At 38.0% G+C, this 22895-nt stretch overlaps 2 protein-coding genes across 3 annotated transcripts; one reads left to right on the top strand and one right to left on the bottom strand.

Moving 5' to 3' along the window:
- Positions 1-5042: 5042 nt before the first annotated feature.
- On the top strand, positions 5043-7343 carry LOC108040098 (protein-associating with the carboxyl-terminal domain of ezrin). Its single transcript, XM_017117339.2, has 2 exons — positions 5043-5327; positions 5380-7343. The coding sequence occupies exons 1-2, from the start codon at positions 5118-5120 to the stop codon at positions 7228-7230; spliced, it is 2061 nt and encodes a 686-aa protein (XP_016972828.1). The 5' UTR covers positions 5043-5117; the 3' UTR covers positions 7231-7343.
- A 279-nt stretch (positions 7344-7622) lies between these two features.
- Positions 7623-22286, bottom strand: LOC108040097 (CCR4-NOT transcription complex subunit 3). 2 transcript variants are annotated; one of them, XM_017117338.2, is made up of 10 exons: positions 21640-22286; positions 21468-21565; positions 21231-21380; positions 20357-21172; positions 20223-20292; positions 19822-20160; positions 19616-19762; positions 8744-9363; positions 8468-8671; positions 7623-8404 (listed from the first exon to the last, which is right to left on the bottom strand). In XM_017117338.2, exons 1-10 carry the CDS (start codon positions 21662-21664, stop codon positions 8306-8308), a joined length of 2568 nt encoding a protein of 855 aa, XP_016972827.1. In that variant the 5' UTR covers positions 21665-22286; the 3' UTR covers positions 7623-8305. The 2 variants fall into 2 exon arrangements, with proteins under 2 accessions (XP_016972827.1, XP_016972826.1); XM_017117337.2 differs by having other exon boundaries at positions 8468-8677; positions 21640-22285.
- Positions 22287-22895: the final 609 nt, after the last annotated feature.

The following is a 22895-nucleotide window of genomic DNA, read 5'->3' as shown; positions in this document are numbered from 1 at the left end:
AGTCCGGGATAAACTTTCCGACATATGTGACGAGACCAAGGAAGCTTCGGGTCTCCTCCTTATTTTTCGGATTTCGAAAAGACGTGATGGTCGTCACTTTCTCCGGATCAACATTAATTCCCTTGTCAGATAAAATGTGGCCTAAAAATTTCAAACGATTCGTTTTCCAAACACATTTTGAATCGTTTAGCAAGACATTATTTTCCTTAAATATTGATCGGACTTCCGTGACGGTTTTGTCGTGTTCTTCTTCTGTTCCGAAAATAATGATATCGTCTATATAGTTTAGGACCTTGGAACAAGGCGCTAACAGTTCTTCGAGCCGCCGTTGGAATATCTCAGGAGCTGAATTTATTCCGAACATTAAACGCTTGTACCGGAACAACCCCTTTGGCGTTATGAATGTTGTTATCTGTCGGCTCTCCTCATCCAGTTCTAATTGGTGGTATGCATCCTTTAAATCAATTCGCGAAAAATATTTTGCTCCTTCCAACCTAGTCATGAATGACTCAAAAGTTGGCAGTGGGTAGTGTTCCCTTTTTACTGCTTTATTCGCCATCCGCATGTCCAGGCACTTACGTATATCGCCATTTTCTTTAAAAACTACCACGATTGGTGAGATCCAAGGGCTATGGCCGTGCACTGGCTCTATAATGTCGTTGTTTAATGCTTCGTCCAATTTAGCCAAAACCTTATTCTCGACCGCAACTGGGATGCGTCTCATAGGCTGTTGTACGGGTCTCACTTTCGGGTCAATTAAAAGCTTGACCGTCACTCCTTTCCACTTGGGAAACGGGGTAATGCATTCCATTCGATTTACTTGCAATCCCAATGCGAGGACCTTCAATTGTATGGCGGTATCTCGGCCTAATAGTGATTGTGTCCCATTTTCAATTACATGACTACCTCTGTGTTTGAGCCGACTGATATGGGAGCCTCAAAAACACAAATTACGCTGAGCAATTTGTTTGAGGCGTAGCCACGAAACTGTCTCTCTGAATTTGATCTGATGTTGAAGACTACTGCTTTGTTTTGTTCCATTGACAACCAATCCAATTGACTGATTAAATTAAAACGGGATCCTGAGTCAATTATTAGTGAAACAAGTTGGCCACCGATGTAGCAATCAATGAATTCATCGTCTTCACCATCACTATAGATACGGAAACAATTATCTTTCGTTGCCTTTACTTCAGAATAGGTATCTGCATCTTGAACCCATCGTACGTGTGACCGTACTCGCTTGGCGCCATTATTATTTGGCTGTGTGTACTGGCGTTTGAAACTTGTTCTGCATTTCCGGGCGAAATGTCCGATGCGAGTGCACTTGTTGCACTTAACCTGCCGTGCAGGGCATGTGGCGTTATCATGCGCGTGCCCGATGCGACCACATCTGCCACATTCGGTTTCCTTTTCAGAGTTTCGGTTGAATATCTTATTTATTGTCTCTTCCGATTTGGCTAGCATCGATTTGGATTGCTTACTAATTTCCTCGTCTACTCGACAAGCTTCAATGATTTCAGCCAACGTGTGTTCTTTTTCCAATAGTTTTTTCTTTAATTGAAAGGAAGTCCAGGAATCCATAATTTTATCTTTTAAACAAATCTCTTCAATTTCGGCCTTTGTGGTTCCGAAACAGCATTTCTGCATTTGCTGACGCAAACGGACAATAAATTTCGCAAAACTCTCGCCCTCCAAAGGAGAAAGGCTCCTAAACAGATGCCGTTCGAAGGTTGAGTTTTGCTTTGGCGAAAAAATAATCATTTAGTTTATTCACCAACACCAAAAATACATCAGTCTGTTTATCCTCGTCTGGATCGATCAAAGCATCGGGCAACGAATAAGCGACCGTTTGTAACTCAACGCCTCCCAAGTGAAGTAATTTGCTCCGTCTCTTACTGGGTGTTTCAATGTCCTCTGCGTCGATATATATTTTGAATGCCCGAAGCCATTTTTCCCACTCGCTCCGCAATAAAGACCTTTCTATTGTTTCACAAAGAAATGGTTTAATAATATTTTCGCACATCTTGTTATTTATTATCTGAAAGTAAAAGAAAAAAAAATTTTTTTTTTTTTTTAACTTTTATTAGGGCTAACTGCCTCTGACCGTGTCAGCTTGTGTTTTCGGCTAACTGCCTCTGACCATGTCAGCTTATGATTTGGCAAACTGCCTCTGACTGTGTCAGCTTATGATTTGGCTTACGGTTTCAACCGTAACCAATAATTCGATTCAAAATTATTTTCATTTGTTTTAACTTGAAACTAACTGTTCCTCAGTTAATTATTTCGCATTTCTGTTTTGCGTTTTCCTCTGCTCTTTTACAATAATTCTCATGACTTGCAACTTAGTGTCACTCAGTCCCTCTCTTAAGTGGAGCTATGTATTCGTTTTTGCCTTTGAATCAAAATTCTCTTTTTGACTCAATTGACTTTGTTTCGATGTATTCTCGAATTCACGAATTCCTCTGTCATTCCCACCATTCGGCAACGAATGACCGAAAGGAAGAAACAGAAGGACTGTTCTTGCAAGTCACACATACATGCGCACTAAAATACTGCAATGCCAATAAAACTATTTTCATTTGCAGCCATTCCTCTTAAATGTATGTTTAGAATTCACCAATTATAGGTCTCTGTTTTACCTCGTCGCCAATGTAATAACTCACAAAATGGATATCTCTTAGCAATAAAAACACGTTTATATTCCAAACTGAATTCACTCTTTTTATTCCGAGACCACACACTGTTGGTTTGCTAGCGGTATATATTAGACTGCCCGCATTCCTCATGCCACGTTGTTAGGGTTCCCACCTTCGGATCCGCTGCTGTAGGGTTCGATATTTGCAGCGGGTTGCCACAGTAAGTATAAAAATTACGTGTGTACAAAAATTAACTTAAAATCTAATTTCAGGCGCGGCCAGTAAGCCACATAGAGATTTCGGCTACTGGTCGCCGCGTAACAAATCGGGACAGAAAGGTGTGGGGATGGCTGTCCGGTGATCGGTACCACGCCTTGCCGCCGACCGCGGTGGTATGGATGCCGCGTGGTGAAGGAGCCGCGTCGTGGTCGCGACGCTGCGCTGCACGGGTTCTACGTGCCCGGAACGGACTCACCGAGGTAATGGGTATTTTCTATTGGTGATCGTGGAGGTTGCGGCAGCCTGCGGCGGTTGCTACTGCACGTGGCTGCTGCCGGTCGTAGTTGCTGCTGCCTTTGGCGGACACTGCTGCCTGTGGTAGTTGCTGCTGCCCGTGGCTGGCTACTACTGCCGGTGGCCGTTGCCGTTGCCTTCGGCTGTTGCTGCTGTTGGTGGCTGTTGCTGCTGCCACTGTCGGTGGCTGTGCACTACCTGTGCTGTGTGCTGCCTGTGGCTGGCGGGTTACCACGAGCTGTGGCCTGCTGCCTTCCTCCGAGAGGAAAATATGGGAAAATGAAGAAAATAGAAGAAGCTGCCGGGCCCTAGGTAATAGGGTCCCCGGTGAACCCAAAAGAAATAAACCTTCACTTTATTCCCAAATTTCACTAACACTTGTTGACACTCTTACTTTTCTCGAATTATAATAAACTAAAAGAAAATTAAAAAATTGAATACTTGGCTTCGATCTTCGGCAGCAACTAAAACCTATCCCTGACCTACGCAATGTCATTCGCCATGTTCCCTTTTGCTCTCCCAAAAGTAGGCCATTGGACGAATCCAAGGCTATCCTAGCCATACCCAGAGCGAACCGGGCTAGTTTAAATAGCTAGATAGCCAAGGGCATCAGCCGAAGGGGTCGCCACTTCAGTAGGGACTGCCACCGACATAACTTTATCGATAGCACCACCAAAATTACCTCCTTCTTATTTCTTCCAGCCGATTCCAACTTGAAATGCAACAGTATCTCTTTGCTTTTGGGCTTGACAAACGTTCACCCAAAATTAATTTTAAGTTGTTGGCAACGCGATATAATATTTTGGTATTTTTCAGGTACTGGTGTGAAAGAAGGACCTGAAGAAAAGAGTTCAATAGCTGTTTGCATGTCGCACCCCCTCATGGCTAGCGAATAGATTTCGTTAAAAAAATAAATACAAGTCAAAAGAGAATAAAAACAATGTTGCCGAACCAGAGCACCGTCCAGAAACAAAAAAAAATGTCGACAACATAACTATATAAATACAGTGATATTTATTCGACTCGAACCCAAAAATCGTACTGTATGAGCTAGAAATATTATTTTAGTTGTATGTTTCTAGCTGAACATAAAATGAAAACCTTGCTTTTTTAAAAAAACTACTTAATTTGTTATTTAAATATACAGGTATGGTCTAACCAGACTTTCGAAATGCTTCCATATTATAAAGTGCCAAATAATATATTTATAAAAAAGAAAAGAGTTCCCGTTTGTTTTCCTGAAGTTTTTTCTGTACAAAAGCAGCATTTTTTTATAAACGGTAAAGCGCCAATTGTTAAATACCAAATAACTGATGATTCACTATGTGTCTTCAATATGCTACCGGGTGGCATTAACAAATTTTACTTTCAAGAAACCGCGGACAGATTAAAACTTTCCTAAAAGTATGTACGATTGCTACCTAATTTATTTATTCAACTAAACATAAGCCTTCTAAAAGACGTAGGAATTTTGTAAAAGTAATCATTGAATTTTTATTTGGTTCGTGTCTTGGGTAACGAACTGGTTCACATAAAGTAGAGGGCGTCATTTCCTCAGCCCACTGTAATGTAATTTTCTCGAAAACTGTGGATACAATTTTCATTAAACTTATAAAGTTAGTTCTGTCTACTATTAACAGATCTTTATATAATATATTTGGATTACCTGCCCAAATAGCGAAAAAAAATTAATAAATAAATATACGGTGGAATTTGTTTTCATTTTTCTTCTCATTATGAAAATAAATAAATTTATAAAAACAGTCCTCACGTTTCATATACTACGGCTCCACAATCGCCGCTAATTCGGACCACATTACAACGGAAAACAATCGTTCTAAACATCGATTATGTTTATTAGGAAATCGAAAATTGATTTCATCGATCATTCAAACATCATTTTTTTCATCTCTAGCGAAAACTATTTTAAAACATCTGGAATTATCGTTTCAAGCTTCAACAGCAATGGGCAATGAAGGCAGCAAACTAAAAGGGTTAATTATTGAAAAAAATGCAGTGGAGGTTAATGATTTTTGGACGCTCTATAACGCACAGTTACCGACGACATCCAATGATGAAGGTTGCTGCCAAAGGCTGTCGGTATTTCAGGGCGAAATCTTCGTCAAGGGACTGCTGTGGTCCAATGGAATGACCCCAATAGAAAGGGCAATAAAAGTATACTTATAGTAAACCGGAAAACAACTACTCACTGAATGTCTCCCTCTAGAATCTAATGGTCTACCGTCACCCATACATATTAAAATATGTAGCTACTTGGGACCAGTCAGGACAGAAGCATCTTGCAACGGAGAGGGTCAGACCTTTAAACGAGGTATTGGCACAGCAGACCAACATTGAAATCTGTCTCGGCCTGCGGACGATATTATGCAGCTTAATATTTTTAATTGAGACGGCCCTGGCTAGACACTTAAACATTAATACGCATTCCATTTACGTGACGGACAGTGGCAGCTGGAGACTGGCTGGCTTCGAATACGTTTGGAGAGCGATAGAAGTCGACAAACAGCTGCTTGACGTGGCACGTTCCTTTATTAATCCCAACATTCCCGGAGAGAACTGCGAGCAGTTTTCCTTTGCCTTTCTCTGTGAGCAGGTGCTGGATAGAAGTAAAAGTGAGAGAGGTGATGGGGATGACACTCCGCATGCCAAGGAGTTCCGTGAGTACTGCAGCACTCACTTAAAGCACCAAAATACAAACCTAAGACCCAGACTTTCGGCCATCCTGCTACATCCTTATTTCAACCACGAATTCGTGCTTATACATTCCTTTCTGTTCGAATTGCCGTTGAAGTCCGTGCAAGAACGTCAGCAGTTCTTCGGAAGTTTGATTGAACGCCTACGATGCTTCGACGAGGAAGTTGTTGCCTCGCAGCTGGCGTGTGATCTGCTCTCTAGAATGGTTCTGCTGGATCCTGCCGCACAGAAATTCGTGACTCCCCATGTACTCCGTACGAAAGTAACAGATAAAGCGACGGCGTCGTTGTTTTCTCCGCAGACCTACGTTCAATATTTAATGCCACACATACTCAAGATGTTTCGTCTGCGTGACGCCCAGATCCGTTTGATACTCCTGGACTATTTTATTGACTATATTCATCTTTTAAGTGACGAACAACTACAAAGTGAGATTCTCCCGCATTTGCAACTTGGTATGAGCGACACCAACGACGTTTTAGTGGCTCAAACGCTTAGGTGCATGGCGGATTTGGTTCCCATACTGGGAGCCAATAAAGCTTTGGGCGGGGATGATCGGCGACGATGGTTTTCTGATGGTCGCCCGCATGCTGCTGTCTCCGCCGTTAGCTCGAATTTCATCCCAGAGCCACGATCCATTACTCCCCTAATAAACACAAGATCCTTCGAAGTAGAAGACGACTTTATGGTCTCTGGAAGTCCCTTGCCCGCCGAAAGCATAGAGCCTCCCTTATCCATCCGCCTTAGTCCAGACGGTGGGGAAGACGAGAAGGGAGGTTTAAATTTAAATGAAAAGTTGCGGGGTGTCAGTCACAATAGTGACCCCGAGACTAACTCAAACGGCTCTCCCACAGGCCTTAAAAAAACCTTAGACATCCTGGATGAAGAGGCAGTTTGGTCTGATTGGGATACTACAGACGAGCTTCATCGCTTACACATTAATGGAACAGAACTAGACGATCAGGTCGAGCACGATTTGGAATCCAATGACAGTGCACCAGGTGGAGCTAATCTAACTTCATTATCTGACTCTTTTAACACAGACAACTTAAACCTATCCCTCGAAGTAAAAAAACCACTGTCGAAAACGGATCATAAGTTTATCGATGATCTTAGCGCGCTGGATATACAAGTGCAATCGGTGTCCAAAAGCTCAGAGTTAAGTGAGTTTGACTTCTTTAAAGACATGCAACCAGTTATTGAAGCGAAGACTAGTAGAAGTGAGGACGCGGAGCTGATCAACAGCCGTTTCGCTGCTGCTGCACTCACCGCCCACAGCAATGTTTTGGATGCTGCAGCGGATCAGGGTTGGGGCCACGAAGAGCAAGATGAAGACGACATTGTCTGGGGCACGAAAGCATAATTAAGGTTTTAGGACGGAATCATACAAACAGTATGATAATCCTGATTATGCTGTAAAGACTTTAATTTAACTGTAAACTATTCAATAAAGTGCTATAATTATTGTAAAGTACATTTATAAGCATGTTTAGTTATTTTTAAATAGGTTTCCATTTCTTCGCATGTTTTTTAAAAGTACTGGTAAAAATGCCGTGTTTAAGCAAAAACATTTTAAAATGCATTTACTCTTAAAGATTTTTCATTTATCATTTGACTAAAATATTTTTTATAACTCAAAAATCGATCGTAAAATCCAGAAACGAAACTATTAGGGAAAAACAAAAATTGTACACTAACTAATTTTTACTTTAAAAAAGATTTAATATTAAAAAAAAATTATAAAAATTCTATAAATTTCATTTTACTCATGATTTTATTTCTGTTTTCTTATATTTAAAAAAGTTTTATTTATGCATAATTTTTTGTATGTTTGCATTTTAGCATATCATGCTTATCTTAATCAAAGATCTTAGTAACCGTAATTACATTATTAAATTTAAACAAGATCAGCTGAATATGGTTTCTTTTCATTCTAAACACATACAAATCGCATAAATCGGAGACAAATTATGTTATATTTAATTTAAAGTGAGCTGCACTCGGCTGTTTTTTTTTACAATATGCGAATTGGGAGTTTAGGAGAATCAGTAAACAATTTTAAAATATGTATAGCTTTAATAAAAAGGAGAGCTTAGCGAAATGTATGAGACTTTTGTATGAATCTCACGTCATTAACATCCTCATTAATTGTGAAAGAATGTACAAACTAAGAGTAGTTGTAAACAACAAATATTTAAAAAAAAAAGCACGCATTCCGATTAAGTATTATACTTTTTTTTCACTTTTTCTTACGTCTGGTTCGCTCTCCTATTTGTTTATATTTTAACTTAGATGATCTCTCTCTTGCTTGTTGTTTTTAGGTTCATGTGTTTGATTGTGGATTTGTGATTTTGTATGAAAATGGTATTGATTTATTTTATTGTTTCAATGGATTGACTTTCTATTAGACAGACGAAGCAACACACATTGCAACATTTTCAATTCAGCTCCTTGTCCTCTAAGTACTTGTATTCAAAGGTGAATCCCTCCTTCTTTCGTTGACTCCACTTTTCGTAGTCAAAATAGATGTACGTACCCTGTGAATGGTGTTTATCTTTATTAGTAGCTAGCTCTTCCTTATAATAAGTTGTCTAGTTTACCTGTTCGTAATCATCGTTGATAATTTTGGGTTCCTCGTGTCTTTGAAACCACATCATGTACTTGGTGTGAAAACGCCAGCTCTGCTTTTTTAAGGCCTTAGCTGCAAGATATTGGGCTTTGGTTCCCTCCATGTAATAGAATACAAAAAACAGCGTCTCCGTTGAGAGTCGTTGATAGAATTCAACTGTATCATATATTGGCAGCTGTGCCTTGATTGAAATATTTATTAGATAAGGTAATCCATGCAAGATGTAAGCCTAATAAAAATAACTCACCTGTGGATAATGCGCCGGCGTGGGAACTGGCGCGCGATGAAAGTACGTTTGTAGCTTCTCCGTGTCCATAGGCTGTGGCAGGTGATAATAGGCAGCTTCCATCATCTGAAACTGAATTTGATGCTCCTTCTGGAGTGGCGTTGGCCCTAATGGAGTTACTCCAAGCAACGTGGGAATGTGCGCTTCCGTAGTGGCCATCTGCTGGTGTTGGCACGAATGCACTTTGGCATTGGCGCTGTTTGGCTGACCTGCAGCATTTGCAAGATTCATAAGCCCACTGCCAGTTGTAGGACCATTACTGGTTGCAGCGGCATGTGCCGCTGTCGTAATTGAACCGATCGCAGCCGCGGCAACCGTGGTAGTTTGGAGCTGTTGTTGTTGATGCTGTGATGCCACTTGCTGCTGCTGTTGATTGGCAGTGTTTTCTGAGCTGAAACTCTGTTGGAGGAGTGATTGCTGCGTCTGCTGCTGTCTTGTGTCAACGTTGCTTGTTTGCTGCTTATTTAGTGAATTAGTATCGATCGCGGATCGATCAATGGCTTCCTGTGCCATAGTTTTTAGAGAAATCGTATCGACGAAACTGCTGCTGTTGTCACTAGTATGTTCCGAGACAGGCAGCCCTGCAAAATGTTATTATCGGTCAGTTTAGATAGTGACAAATGCAATTTTTTCATTGCATAATATGGCGATTCTTATGGGTTGTATTTATGAAATTATAGGTAAACCCCTTTTACATGAGTTGAGTTTTCCTGCAATTTTGAGTTCCTTTAGTTTGAATCATTAACACACAATTATTTAAATGGACGTGGTAACGCCTTTAAAAAAAATAATAAAACATTTTTGTTGCCTAGAACATGAAAAAAAATTGTTTGTTTTAATTTTGTATATAATGAAAAACAGTGAAATTAAACCAAACAAAAATGGCTCTTTGAAATGAAGACGTAGCATTGTTTTAAAACAAAATTAATTACGAAAATAGAGATAACATTACACCCTTACGTCGAAGCATAAATATTAAAACACATGCACAACAAGTATATATATTTTATACCAACATTCATTCAAGGTTAATGAGTTTCTGGCTCGCTACTGTTTGATCATAATTTTCTTCTTTAATTGCTGTTTTAATTGCAGTTATTACAAACTACATTTCGAGTTCTATGCCTATATTTACTAATTTATTATTTTGCCATAGTTTCTATTGCAGCTATATGATATTGTTGTACGATTTTGACAAAACTAAAATCGTAATTCTGATATAGTAGAGGAATATTTTGATAATCTATTTATTTACAGCAAAAAAATGTATTTTTTTTTAATTTTTTGATTTTCATATGGGAGCTGTAGATGTCCGATTTTAATTTAACTAAAAATTAAAATTAAAATTCTATGGTATTTAAATATTACCCAAAAAACAAAAAAAAAATTAAACAAAGTTTCATTTTTATACCCTTGCAGAGGGTATTATAATTTTGGTCAAAAGTGTGCAACGCAGTGAAGGAGACATCTCCGACCCTATAAAGTAGATATATTCTTGATCAGGATCACCTCCTGAGTTGATATAGCCATGTCCGTCTGTCCGTCTGTCTGTTTCTACGCAAACTAGTCTCTCAGTTTTAAAACTATCGAATTGAAACTTTGCACACTCCCTTCTTTCCTTTGCACGCAGCATATAAGTCGGAACGGCCGGGATCGGCCGACTATATCCTTTAGGTGACATATAACTGATTAATCGGAAATGCCATAACTTTGGTGTTTGTTAGGAAGTTGGGATTTTCTATGGGTTTTATATTTGGCTAATCAATCTGACCTACCAAATTTCATAACGATCGGCCGACTATATCCTATAGCTGCCATATAACTGATTGATCGGAAATGCCATAACTTTGGCAAATTTCATAAGGATCGGCCGACTATATCCTATAGCTGCCATATAACTGAACGATTGGAAATGCCATAACTTTGGTGTTTTTAAAGTTAGGAATCATCATATGAATAATTTTGGTGAATAGAATTTACAGAGTGTTCTGCAAGGGTATATTAACTTCGGCTCCGCCCGAAGTTAGCTTTCCTTTCTTGTTTTAAATTTTTTTCCCGATTGTTCCTATGGGAGCTCTATGATATAGTCGCCTAATCGGGCCCGTTCCGACTTATTTACTACCTGCAACTTTTGGAAAAGTTTTCAGCAGATAGCTTTAAAACTGACTAGTTTGCGTAGAAACGGACGGACGGACACGGCTAGATCGAATCTCCTGGTGATGCTTCACTGCGTTGCAAACTTTTGACTGAAATTCTAATAATTTATTTATAATAGTTCTATGGTATTTAGGTATTACCAAATCCCAAAGAACAAAAAAAAAATTAAAACAAAGTTGCTCTTTTTTTTAATTTTTCCGATTGTTCGTATGGGAGCTATATGATATAGTCGCCCTATCCGGGTCGTTCCGACTTATATACTTCCTGCAGTAGAAAGACAACTTTTGGGAAAGTTTCAAGCAGATAGCTTTAAAACTGAGGGACTAGTTTGCCTAGAAACGGACAGACAAACGGACGGACGGACGGACATGGCTAGATCTCCTGGTGTCTGAAATGTCTGCTTCACTGCGTTTCAAACTTTTGACTGAAATTATAATACCCTCTGCAAGGGTATAAAAATAGACATCGCCAATACATTTTATTTTTTTGATTTGGAAGTTTATGAGTACAGATACAGTGGCCCTTACCACACCAAACAGTTTTTGTTACGCGCAGCTTTTCCCCTTGGGCCGTAAAAACGATATCGTATGAGGTGAAACAAGGACAATAAAGAGACAGACATTAATTATAATTTCGTGTTAAATTATATAAAATATACGCTTTTAAGATTAAGTTATTTTGAACAGTTTCTATCTGGCCTATATGTATAACACATTGGGGACGCCAAAATCAACATGCATGATTCTAGTCAACGCACAACCACCCACCGTATACGTGGTATTCTAAAGTTTGTCTCAAAAAAATGTGCATTACTTTGCATTTTTTTTTTTTTGAGATTTAAGTTTCGTTTATTCCGCTAATATACAAACAATTTAAATATGAAATGGTTAGTGATGATGCTCACTCTCACTACTCAGCAACAGCAGGACGCAGGATAACATTTGCGATCATAATTTTGAATCGAAAGATCTGCAAAATATAAAAATAAGCACCGTACTCAATCATTTTGAGCAGCGGCATATTTGAATTAAAGAAATGTTCGAAGAATAAAGTTTCGCTCCTGTTGTCAACCTCGGCTTTGGGAATTAAACACTATACGCATTCGTAAGCACTATTAAATTCAAAAAGATTACCACATTGCGTACATAGGGACACGCGACGTTGCCAAGAAGAATATTGTTGAGAAATAATTTAAAAAGAAGGAGGCCAGGTTTAAGACACAACATGTCTCCTTCACTGCGTTGCAAACTTTTAATAGAAATTCGAATACCCTCTGCAAGGGTATAGATGTAGATGCACTTTGTTTGATAAATTAAAATCTGCAGTCTAATTTCCATGCAAAAATGTTAGGTTATTTTTTTTTAGAACAGGGATAAAACTTTAAATGCAATTAAATTAAATATGTTAAATTTTTACAAAACAGTCAAAGTCTTTCCAGTCCGTACTGCAAGCAGTGTTGTTGAAGTCGGCTTCCTTCTGCTCTAAGTAAGTTTCGATTTTTATATTTTTTGAGAAAAAACTAATTTAGTACTGACAAGTTTTATATGTTTAAATCTAATCGGATGAAACTTAGCAAAAAGTCTTATTTCTGTTACAGGTAGTATAAGCATATAGCTCCCATAGGAACAAGAAAGGGAAATAAAATTATAACGGCATTATTTATATGCCGATATTCTCCAAAATAAAGTCATTTGGAAAAAATTGGGCTTATATAAAAATGGGGCGACTATATCATAGCTGCACTGAAACGATCGGAAAATCGACTTAGCTTCATTGTTTTTAAACATCGAAATCAAGATATAGATATAACTCAAAAACCTAGAAAGGTAGCTATTTGATAACTCAGGACAACAAAAAATAAAAGTTACCGGCTTATCCTTACAAAATAATGTTAGTATAGACATATATTACATATTTGTTTTCCAGAAGTGTTGGATTGGTTTACAACATAGATGTTGATTAAACAATATGCCGAAAATGTTTCTATATTGCGCAAAAAAACTAATTCAATCTAACCCTAATTGTCAGAAAGTAGGATGTAATACTGACCTGTATATTTGGGACGGATCGGAAAATATGCTTAACCAAAAGTGTTCTGCAACCTCCTTATTCAATTTCTTTGCTTTTGGGTATCTGGTCTAGCGAAATCGGTCTCTTACTGACCGCTCTACTAGCAGAACTCTACTAGCAGAACCGTTTGGCGTTCGGCTGTAGGCGTCAATCAGCAAAACAAGAGAAGATTCACTATAAAGGGTCACAGGATAAGGGGGCGCTAATTTGTGTATATATGCGTGCGTTACCGATCGTTACGCACATACATACCCAAAGGATCGTTTCCCGAATTTTTCCGAAAAAAAAACGAAAATTGTTTAACCCTTTTGACCCCAACTTATTTTGTATAGCTTGAATTTTATTTATTTAAAACAAATTTTAAAGTTGCGACGCTTATTAATTAGGGTGCTGCCGAAAGTTAAATGTGGGTATAATGGTGGTATATTAAAGATTGGTTTTTTTTTAAAACCAAAATGTCTCCTTCACTGATTTACAAACTTCTAACCCATTTTATAATACCCTCTCAGCTGTGCTTGAAGACAATCCATGTATATAAGATGTATTTATTGACGCATGCTAAATGCGCTGTATTCGTTGGTAGAGTTCGAGATTATATTAATCTGCGGAGTGGACACACGTGGTCTAGTAAACACAGAAATGGAGCTCTAGATTAGTGGTTTATTTTTGGTGTACTAAAACAACTAACTGAAGCGTCCATGTGTGCTTATTTGATGTTTTTATACCCGTTACTCTAGTAAAACTAGTAAAAGGGTATATTGTATTCGTGCAAAAGTATGTAACAGGTAGAAGGAAGCGTGGCATTTTGCATGTAGATTTTAGGAGTTCCTAAGCAGCGCAAGTTTGCGCCACGCCACCTCTGACGCCCACAAGCCGCAAGCTGTGGCCACAGTTTTCATGCTATTATGAAAATTTGTTTCGTCAATACCTATCGATTGGCCTAATAAAACTTTGCCACGCCCACTCTGACGCCCAAAAACCCATTTAACGCTTAGCCTGGCTAGCTCCTACATTTCCGCCTTTCATGGCCCGTGGTTCCAATGTCTTGGGGTAGATGGCGCAATACAATAGCGCCATCTAACGGATGACTTTGGAACAGCTGGCCAAGGTGCTCAACAGAGTCAACGTTAATTCTCGATAAGGATTTCTATTAAAGAAATTGCGAAGTTGTTTCGAGGCACTCGACTATAGCGTTCTCTCTTGTTTTGTATGATTTCAATCTTACTGATATATCTTAGTCCTCTCTTACTCACTTACTTTTTTCCACACATTTATCTGATTGTTGATTGACTCTTGGATCTACTATTTCAGCAAATAAGCTTAATTTATAACTCCCTAAATAGGAAATAAGTTCTTTTACTTGTTTTTGATCCGTCTGAGTTTGTTGTATTTTAAATTTACCCCCTAATTGTCCTACACTAGGACTTGACAATTTCCTGCCTTCTTAAACTAAAACGAAATGATTCCGTAAATGTGACTTAAATAAACTAAACTACTGATTCCCAAATAAATCTGGAAAAATGTATACACTTGCATGGAAATTGAAAATGACACTGAACTATTTTATAGAGTTATAACACGCTTTTTCATGAATGCGTTCCTGACAGACAATGCAGACCCCCGTGGTTTACAACGGAGCTTTAAGAACTTAAAAACCTTAAAACAAACACTAACAAAAAGTAAGAAAGGACAGGTAAGCCATCTGACTTTTCAAAATATGAACGGATTCTAATGTTCTTAACAGTAAATTATAAGTATTTAACCCGTCTAAAACCGAATTAAAAATTGATCAGAAGTTAACATTTAAATTACCCTTACTATTTAAATAGGTCGAATTGCATTTTTCCCCGGTAATTATAGAAAATTCTCTTTTAAGCGATTTAGAAATTTCCTGGCTCCCTGGGTGTGTGCTTAAGTTAAATGCCTCAACTATTTGTAAGCCGATTCCTAAACTGTTTTATTTGTGGGAAGTTGAATGTTCACAATTGTAGAGGAATTTTTAAATTATCTGGATTTTTACTCATTTTTTTTAATCTCATATGAGCGTTTTATTACTTCTCACTTGCAAAATTTGTATTCGTCGCTTATATCACAACGAAACTACTTGAATAGTAGTAAAATGATTTAATTATAAAATGCAGACTAATGTTATATATCAATATTTCTCTAAGTGCTTTTTAAATTATAACATCTGAAGTGCCTCATAATAGTTTTTTGGACTTTTGCTGTTTACTCTATTTATTTATTAATAATCTCCCCTCTATTTTGTTCCAATAATAATTTTCAGTCTCGTTTCGATTTCCAGTCTGATATTGACTGTTTTCAGAATTGGTGCCAATTAAACCTCTTAAATCAGCTTATGGTCGGAGGGCAGAACTGTGTTAGTTTTTCTTTTTATTGTGCTTTTCTGTAAGCCGGAGAAAATCTCTGATCTTCCGTCTCGTTGTAGGATCCAGTTCTCCCAAAATAGTTTTTTAGTATTGTTAACAATAAGCATAAATAAGTCACTTAACCTGCATCTTTGTCATTTAAAAATGTAATACAAACACTTATCAAGCCAGTGGCGATCTTTTTGAGCAATTTTTTCAAAGCTAACTTTTAGTCGGAAAACTCAATTCTCTTGGATCTCCAAAGTATCTCGATATGTTCTCTATAAATGTTGTGTCTTAAACCTGATCTCCTTCTTTGTAAATTATTTCTCAACAATATTCTTCTTGACAACGTCGCGTGTCCCTATGTACGCAATGTGGTAATCTTTTTGAATTTAATAGTGCTAAATGAAAAGTAATGCACATTTTTTTACGGTGGGTGGTTGTGCGTTGACTAGAATCATGCATGTTGATTTTGGCGTCCACAATGTGTTATACATATAGGCCAGATAGAAACTGTTCTTAAAAGCGTATATTTTATATTATTATTATAATTAATGTCTGTCTCTTTATTGTCCTTGTTTCACGTCATACGATATCGTTTTTACGGCCCAAGGGGAAAAGCTGCGCGTAACAAAAACTGTTTGGTGTGGTAAGGGCCACTGTATCTGTACTCATAAACTTCCAAATCAAAAAAATAAAATGTATTGGCGATGTCTATTTTTATACCCTTGCAGAGGGTATTATAATTTCAGTCAAAAGTTTGAAACGCAGTGAAGCAGACATTTCAGACACCAGGAGATCTAGCCATGTCCGTCCGTCCGTCCGTTTGTCTGTCCGTTTCTAGGCAAACTAGTCCCTCAGTTTTAAAGCTATCTGCTTGAAACTTTCCCAAAAGTTGTCTTTCTACTGCAAGAAGTATATAAGTCGGAACGAACCGGATAGGGCGACTATATCATATAGCTCCCATACGAACAATCGGAAAAATTAAAAAAAAGAGCAACTTTGTTTTAATTTTTTTTTTTTGTTCTTTGGGATTTGGTAATACTTAAATACCATAAAACTATTATAAATAAATTATTAGAATTTCAGTCAAAAGTTTGCAACGCAGTGAAGCATCACCAGGAGAGTCGATCTAGCCGAGTCCGTCTGTCTGTCCGACCGTCCGTTTCTACGCAAACTTGTCAGTTTTAAAGCTATCTGCTGAAAACTTTCCCAAAAGTTGTCTTTCTATTGCAGGTAGTATATAAGTCGGAACGAGCCGGATCAGGCGACTATATTATATAGCCCCCATAGGAACAATTGGAAATAAATTTTTAAAAAAATAACTTTATTGTTTACTTTTTTTTTTCTTTGGGATTTGGTAAAATGTTAAATGTTAAATGTTATGGAATTTTGGTTTTATTTAAATTAAGATCGGACATGTATATCATATAACTCCCATAGGAAAATCGAAAAATAACAAAAGAAATTTGCTGTTTTTCTGCTTATCAAAATATTCCTTTGAGATATAGTAATTGTTTTCTATATCAGAATTACGCTTTTAGTTTTGTCAAAATCGGACAATCGAAAATATCATATAGCTGTCATAGAAACAATGACAAAATGTGCGCAAAATCAACATAGCTTCATTGTTTTTAGTAATATAATTTCTAGTTAGTTAATCTACTTGGCACAGAAAAGTTTAGCCGACTTACCGAGTCGGGGGAGTCAATATCACCATGTATATGGTTATAAATGAAGACAGTACCAAGCATCGTTCTACGGTTGGCTAGGGAGGGTAAATTAATCAACAGAAGTCTATTTGAATAAGAAGGTACGTTAAGATTTGCATCCCAGTTTAGGCGCCGTAAAGCAAAAAGAAGAAAGTTTTTTTGTACTGATTCAAAACGACCAATATGAATTCCGTATTGCGGACTCCAGACGGGAGACCCATACTCCAGAATCGGACCGACTAGCGAAATAAATAAAGTTTTAGTCAAATAAGGATAATCGAATTCTTTTGACCACCTTTTAATAAATCCAAGCACTCCTCTGGCTTTATTAACCATGGACGAAATGTGATTAGAAAATTTTAGTTTAGGGTCCAAGAGAACGCCAAGATCGTTTACAAGAGTTATTCTATCCAAAGGGCTGCCACTTAACGTGTAAGTCGCGTATATCGGATTGGCCCGATAAAAAGTCATCAGCTTGCACTTGGGACCGTTTAAATTTAGTAAATTATCTCGGCACCAGTTTTGAAAATTATCTAGATCGGATTGCAAGTTTAAATAGCAGGAAATGTACTTATACTGCAGGCACAACTTAACATCATCTGCGTACATAAGTACGCGAGAATGAATTATAATTGAGGGAAGATCGTTAATAAATAATGTAAAAAGTAACGGACCCAGATGGCTCCCATGTGGGACACCGGAGGTAACATCTGAAAACCTAAAAGGTCAAGTTTTTGAATGAGAAGTAAGTGATTTACAGAGTCAAATGCTTTACTAAAGTCAGTGTAAATGACGTTTTCTTTGAAAACTACTATTGAAGCCTTTTATCACAAATGAAGTGAGCTCTAGAAGGTTTGTGATTGTGGATCTACGTTTTATAAATCCGTGTTGACACGGAGAAATGATTGATCTGCAAAGGTGCTGCAAATGAGGAGTAATAATTTTTTCAAAAAGCTTAGGAATAGCTGATAACTTAGAAATACCTCTGTAGTTACTGGCTTCTAACTTGTTACCTTTTTTGAGAAGAGGAATCACAAATGATTCCTTCCAAAAATTTGGGAATTGGGAGGTTTCTAGAGATAAGGTAAACAACTTGTGAAAAGGTTTGCACAGGGCCTTAGCGCAATACCTAAGCACGCACCCAGGAATACCATCGGGCCCTGGCGAATAAACAGGCTTAATACGAAGAAGATCCAAAAGAAGAGAGCTTTCTGTTAAAGTGGGACAGAATATGAGGTTTGACTATAGGCATAGAAATCGAAATGTCGTTTTGTAATGACTGCAAGGGTATATAAACTTCGGCTTGCTTAAGTTTTCTTCCTTTCTTGTTTGTTACAAAAATTGATATCAGATATTTCCAACTTGGCAAAATTGTCTATTTCCAATAATTTCGAATACTTTTAAATTTTCACGAGTAATTGTAACTTTTTCATAATGGCAGAGTCTTTAAGTTAAAAAGTTCCTAATAAACATATTTTCCATCACTTTCACGGTTTTTAATATAGCTAAGTGTATAAAAATAAGACATTCGATCTTCAAAATCAAAATGTAAATTTAGCTGTGCTATTTAAAAATTGGAAACATGATGAAATTAAATACAATTTAAACCTTTATTAAAAAATGCAGATGCCAATAAATTGATTACGAATTACAAATTAAAAATATAATGCCGTTCCAAGCATAAAAAGTTGTGGAAAAGGAAAGATTACAAGACAGATTACCTAGACAGACCTAGACAATGGTTCAACAAATTGAAATTTAGGTTTACCGGGAAACCTGCAGTTGATGGAAATTTTATTATTTGAACATTTTATACTTGTCAACGGCAGAACACGTAGTGACGATGAATATCGGGCGAGTGTTCAAAGATCCAAAATTGAAAATCAAAAGAAATAGAAATAAAAGTAAAAAAAGTGAAATTTAATGAAAAATTGCATATTTTAGCGTCATTATTCAGAATTCGATAGCCCATTTGAAATTTCATTAAAACGGGAATACAAATTTTTGTCGCTTTGCTCGTCATTTTTCATGTATCAAATCGTGGTTATAGGGGGTTTAAATCGTTTTTTACAAAATTAAGGTTAACGATTTTTCAAATTTTTTTAAATTTATTCTTAAATTTGGGTTATTTTTTCCTCAACGTTTGTCAAATGACACTTTCCCCTTAAAGGTGTGCACAAAATTATAAATTTTAAACGCAGATAAAAGATACTTTTGACTAAAATGATAATTGTCCTGGCAGGTTGCGAAACGCTTGTTTTGAAATAACCCGTGTATATTCCAGGATTTAAAGATTTCTATGTGTTTCGGATTTTTTTGTCTTAAACTTTAATAATATATCGATTAAATTGCAAGTTTATAGCTTATTATTTCAAGTTTTTTCGTCTATTCTAAAAGTTTCAAAATTAAAAACAAAATTTTTAATTTATTTAAAATATTTTGGATATTTTTAAAAATTCTGCGCGTTTTTTACCTTACTGAGAAAAGCGTTTAGTGGTAGTAATGAAAACCATTGATCTTACCATTTTGCAAGTGTGAGGAATTCGTTTGAAGATTGGATAATTGTGCCCCCTGTAGTTGCTGTGGCTGGGCTCCTGTTCCTACAATAGCTGCCACCGTAGGAGCTATTGCTTGTTGTTGCGGCAATATAGGACCATTTTCCAGGAGTGCTAGAATCAGGATATCACTTTAAGTAAGGACAATAAGTATGATTGAGCCGTCCTCCTACATGAATTGTGTTTTGCCACTGCAGCGAAAGCAATTGTTGGTGTTGTTTGGATCACAGATGAGCCTTGAACGTTGACGATGCTCGCAATCGTTGAGGGAGCGGCATTCAATACAGCTGCTGTGACGGCGCTGAGGCCAGGCGTTGGAGCGTGAGGCTGTAACGCAGGATTGTGACTGCTAGATGGTAATTGAGCCGCTCCCGTTCCCGCTGCCGAGTTGACACTTCCGTTTCCACTGCTACTGTTTTGCGACAAGCTGGAGGCCGCAACGATTGAAGCCGCCGAGGGTAGCTGCTGCTGATTTTTACTGGGAGTTGAGTTGACAATCTTATTGACTGGAGCTGCATAAGGATCAACAGTTAGTAAAACAAACACTTGACGAATAAAAAGAGTAAGAATTTACTATCACTACTCGAAGGCAGCTTGGCCGTCGGTCGCAGCGGTGTGGGCTTAACAAGCTGCTGAGGCTGTGACTGCGAACAAAAGTATATCATTAAAAGCATAACGCATACAAAACACGGGAAATCGACTACACACTTTTAATTTGCTGATGGCATTGCTTTCGCTGCTCTTGTTGCGTTTATCACCAACACCTATTCCACCGCAATTCATTGCAGCTGTGCTGCCCGCCGGATCTGTAGATGTGGTGGCCGATGATGAAGCTGCGCTTGTGTCGCTCGCATATCCTACGTTGTTGCCATTTGACTGGGTCGCTGACTGCTGCTGCTGGAACAGTGTAGCGCTGGCTGCACTGCTGCCGCTACTTACCACCGCTTGCGTCGAGGTGTTTAAAATCTGTTGAACAGTGACGGGCGACTGTGACGGACTGCCACCAGAGGTGACGCTGCTTGGGGACCCGCTAGTCTCGTTGCTGTTATTACTGTCCGTCGTTGCCGTGCCGCTAAGCTCCACTTCGTCGAGTCCAATGATGTCGTCGTAGATGAACTCATTTTCTTCAAAGTCTGGCTCTTGCGATGAATCAATGTAGTATTCGACATCGTCTTTGATCTTGTTAACCTGCTCTGCTTCGACTCCGTCGTTATCGAGCAGCCTAAGCAGGGTTTCTAGTTTTGTTATATGGAATTTATGACGGTCCAGCTTCCCTCGTAGGTCATCCATTCGCTCTTGTTTGTCTCGATCCAATCGTTTCTTTTTACCTGCCAGCAGAGATTCGATCTCACTCTCATACTGGTCAATCTGGATTTGAAGTGAACTTATTGAGCTGGTTAACCAATTGCGGGCATCATCTTTGATTCGCTGGGCAGGATCCATTTTTTGTGCAGCGCCCAAACCTTCCTTCGAGTAAGCTTTTGTTTTTGTCTCGCGCTCGACCACCTTAAAGCGTTCCATTTGCTAAAAGACAAATAATTTGGTGACGTTCGTCACAAATATAAAGATAAGAAAAACCTACGGTTTCAATAAGCCTTCGATTCTCCAGCAGTGCGCTTTTATCCTTAATTTCGGCCGATGCAATCCATGATTTGATCTGGTCGCGTAATCGCTGCAGCTTTTTAATTTCTTTTTTGAGATCTGCCTCATACTTCTCCTGCAGATGTTTTTGCTGATGGGATTTAAATAGGACATAAGTACATAATTTGTTGTTTGTAAATTGGTTTATATAGCTGAGATTATTGTACTTTAAACTCACCTTTTGGTTGGTGTTTGTCGCATTATGCACTTTTTTCCAAATATCCTCAAATGTTTCAACGCCCTCGGCTACCTTTTTTAAACATCGATCTATTTCGCCTAATCACGAACATGAGTTTAATAGTTAGGTTTCAGATTGCAACTATATTTAAAAGGAAGCCCGTTTTGCTTACCTTGTAGTTTTCTCGTCGCTGCCATGGCTATGTGTGCTCTTGTGGTTTTTGGTGATGCAAAAAGTCAGACATAGTCTGCTGCACCCCGGCAGAAAGCTTGTCGGTGTTTTGAAGTGACTGCTAGGTGCCGAGATGGTGACACTGCAAGCGTTGACGTGGGCACACACAAATCTTGCGGAGTGTCGGAAATATAAGTCCAATATCGCTGTTGCCTCTTGCAGAGGCGGTCAAATTTCGGTGCCCCCAGGACGTTGGGAAAACTGCCGGATTTGTCTGACCCGCGAATATCTATCTCGAATCGCCCGAAACACTTCTTACAGTACCGCAAGCAATTTACAGGACTAATCTTCTTGGTCGCCTTTCTGCTTCTTTTAATGCTTGGCAGTAATACTCGGCCTTCCGTGTATGCGAGATTTCGATTTTTTGGCTGTCTTTTTGTGGGCTCTACTTTGAGAGGAAGACGCACAACGTGGCATCCGTGCTCGAGTTTCTTGGATATTGATTAGTTTGCCCTTTAATATGTGTTGGGCATTAGCAAATACATAGATTTATGCATTAATACTTTTAAATATACGCTTAAAGATTTTTCTCTTGCTTTTTGTTCTCTTCTCCTCCGCACATTCCGCCATCTTGGAATATATACCAAGAATACAACTTTTACAAAGTATCGATCTATCGATTGCATTGTATGCTACTGTCCCAGCCCTGAATTTGAACAATTCAAAATAAAAAAACCTAAGTTAAATTAACTTAAATAATTCATTAGGGAGTTTCTTGAACTACTAATTTGGTATTTTTTTCAAAAAATCCATTGGAAGATCTGAGCAATATAATGTTTCTGTTGAATTTTTGACAATTCCACGCTTTGTCAGATATTATATAATTGTTATGTACTTTCCAAATATTTAATTTTATTGTTCGTTATTAATTACTGATTACATCTATTAATTCCTATTCACAAAGGATCCTTTTCTGCTATGGCAACCAAATTTTTGGAAACTTTGACTTTTTCTTCCATGAGAAGTTAACCTGCTAAATAGAGAAGAGAATAAGTTACAACAACTTTCTGTTGCTATTAGTGTGCCCTGAAATTATATTGGTTATTTACATGTATGATTTTTAATTGAAACTTTTGAAATTTTTAGAAGGCCCTGCATTTCGGAGCGAGTCAGGTTTTTCTAAGGGAATGCCATTAAATGTATATAAATCTTTCTAATTCTCACTGGCCGATCAGCTGCTTTTGAAACAGTGGGTGC

The sequence above is a fragment of the Drosophila rhopaloa genome, unplaced genomic scaffold, assembly GCF_018152115.1.
Source record: "Drosophila rhopaloa isolate 14029-0021.01 unplaced genomic scaffold, ASM1815211v1 contig_218, whole genome shotgun sequence".
In the NCBI taxonomy this organism is placed as follows: Eukaryota; Metazoa; Arthropoda; class Insecta; order Diptera; family Drosophilidae; genus Drosophila; species Drosophila rhopaloa.
Note: the sequence above shows the minus strand (reverse complement) of the source record. Positions and strands in the feature narration are given on the sequence as shown.

What these genes read in the sequence shown, in the direction of transcription:
- LOC108040097 (XM_017117337.2), bottom strand. Translation starts at nt 21,664, where the DNA reads ATGGCAGCGACGAGAAAACTACAAG. An exon ending in CGCCGGCGCATTATCCACAG is followed by an intron (nt 8,678 to 8,743) that starts GTGAGTTATTTT and finishes ATTTCAATCAAG; the next exon opens with GCACAGCTGCCAATATATGA. An exon ending in TCAACGATGATTACGAACAG is followed by an intron (nt 8,405 to 8,467) that starts GTAAACTAGACA and finishes CACCATTCACAG; the next exon opens with GGTACGTACATCTATTTTGA.
- LOC108040098 (XM_017117339.2), top strand. Translation starts at nt 5,118, where the DNA reads ATGGGCAATGAAGGCAGCAAACTAAAAGGGTTAATTATTGAAAAAAAT. An exon ending in CAATAGAAAGGGCAATAAAA is followed by an intron (nt 5,328 to 5,379) that starts GTATACTTATAG and finishes GTCTCCCTCTAG; the next exon opens with AATCTAATGGTCTACCGTCA.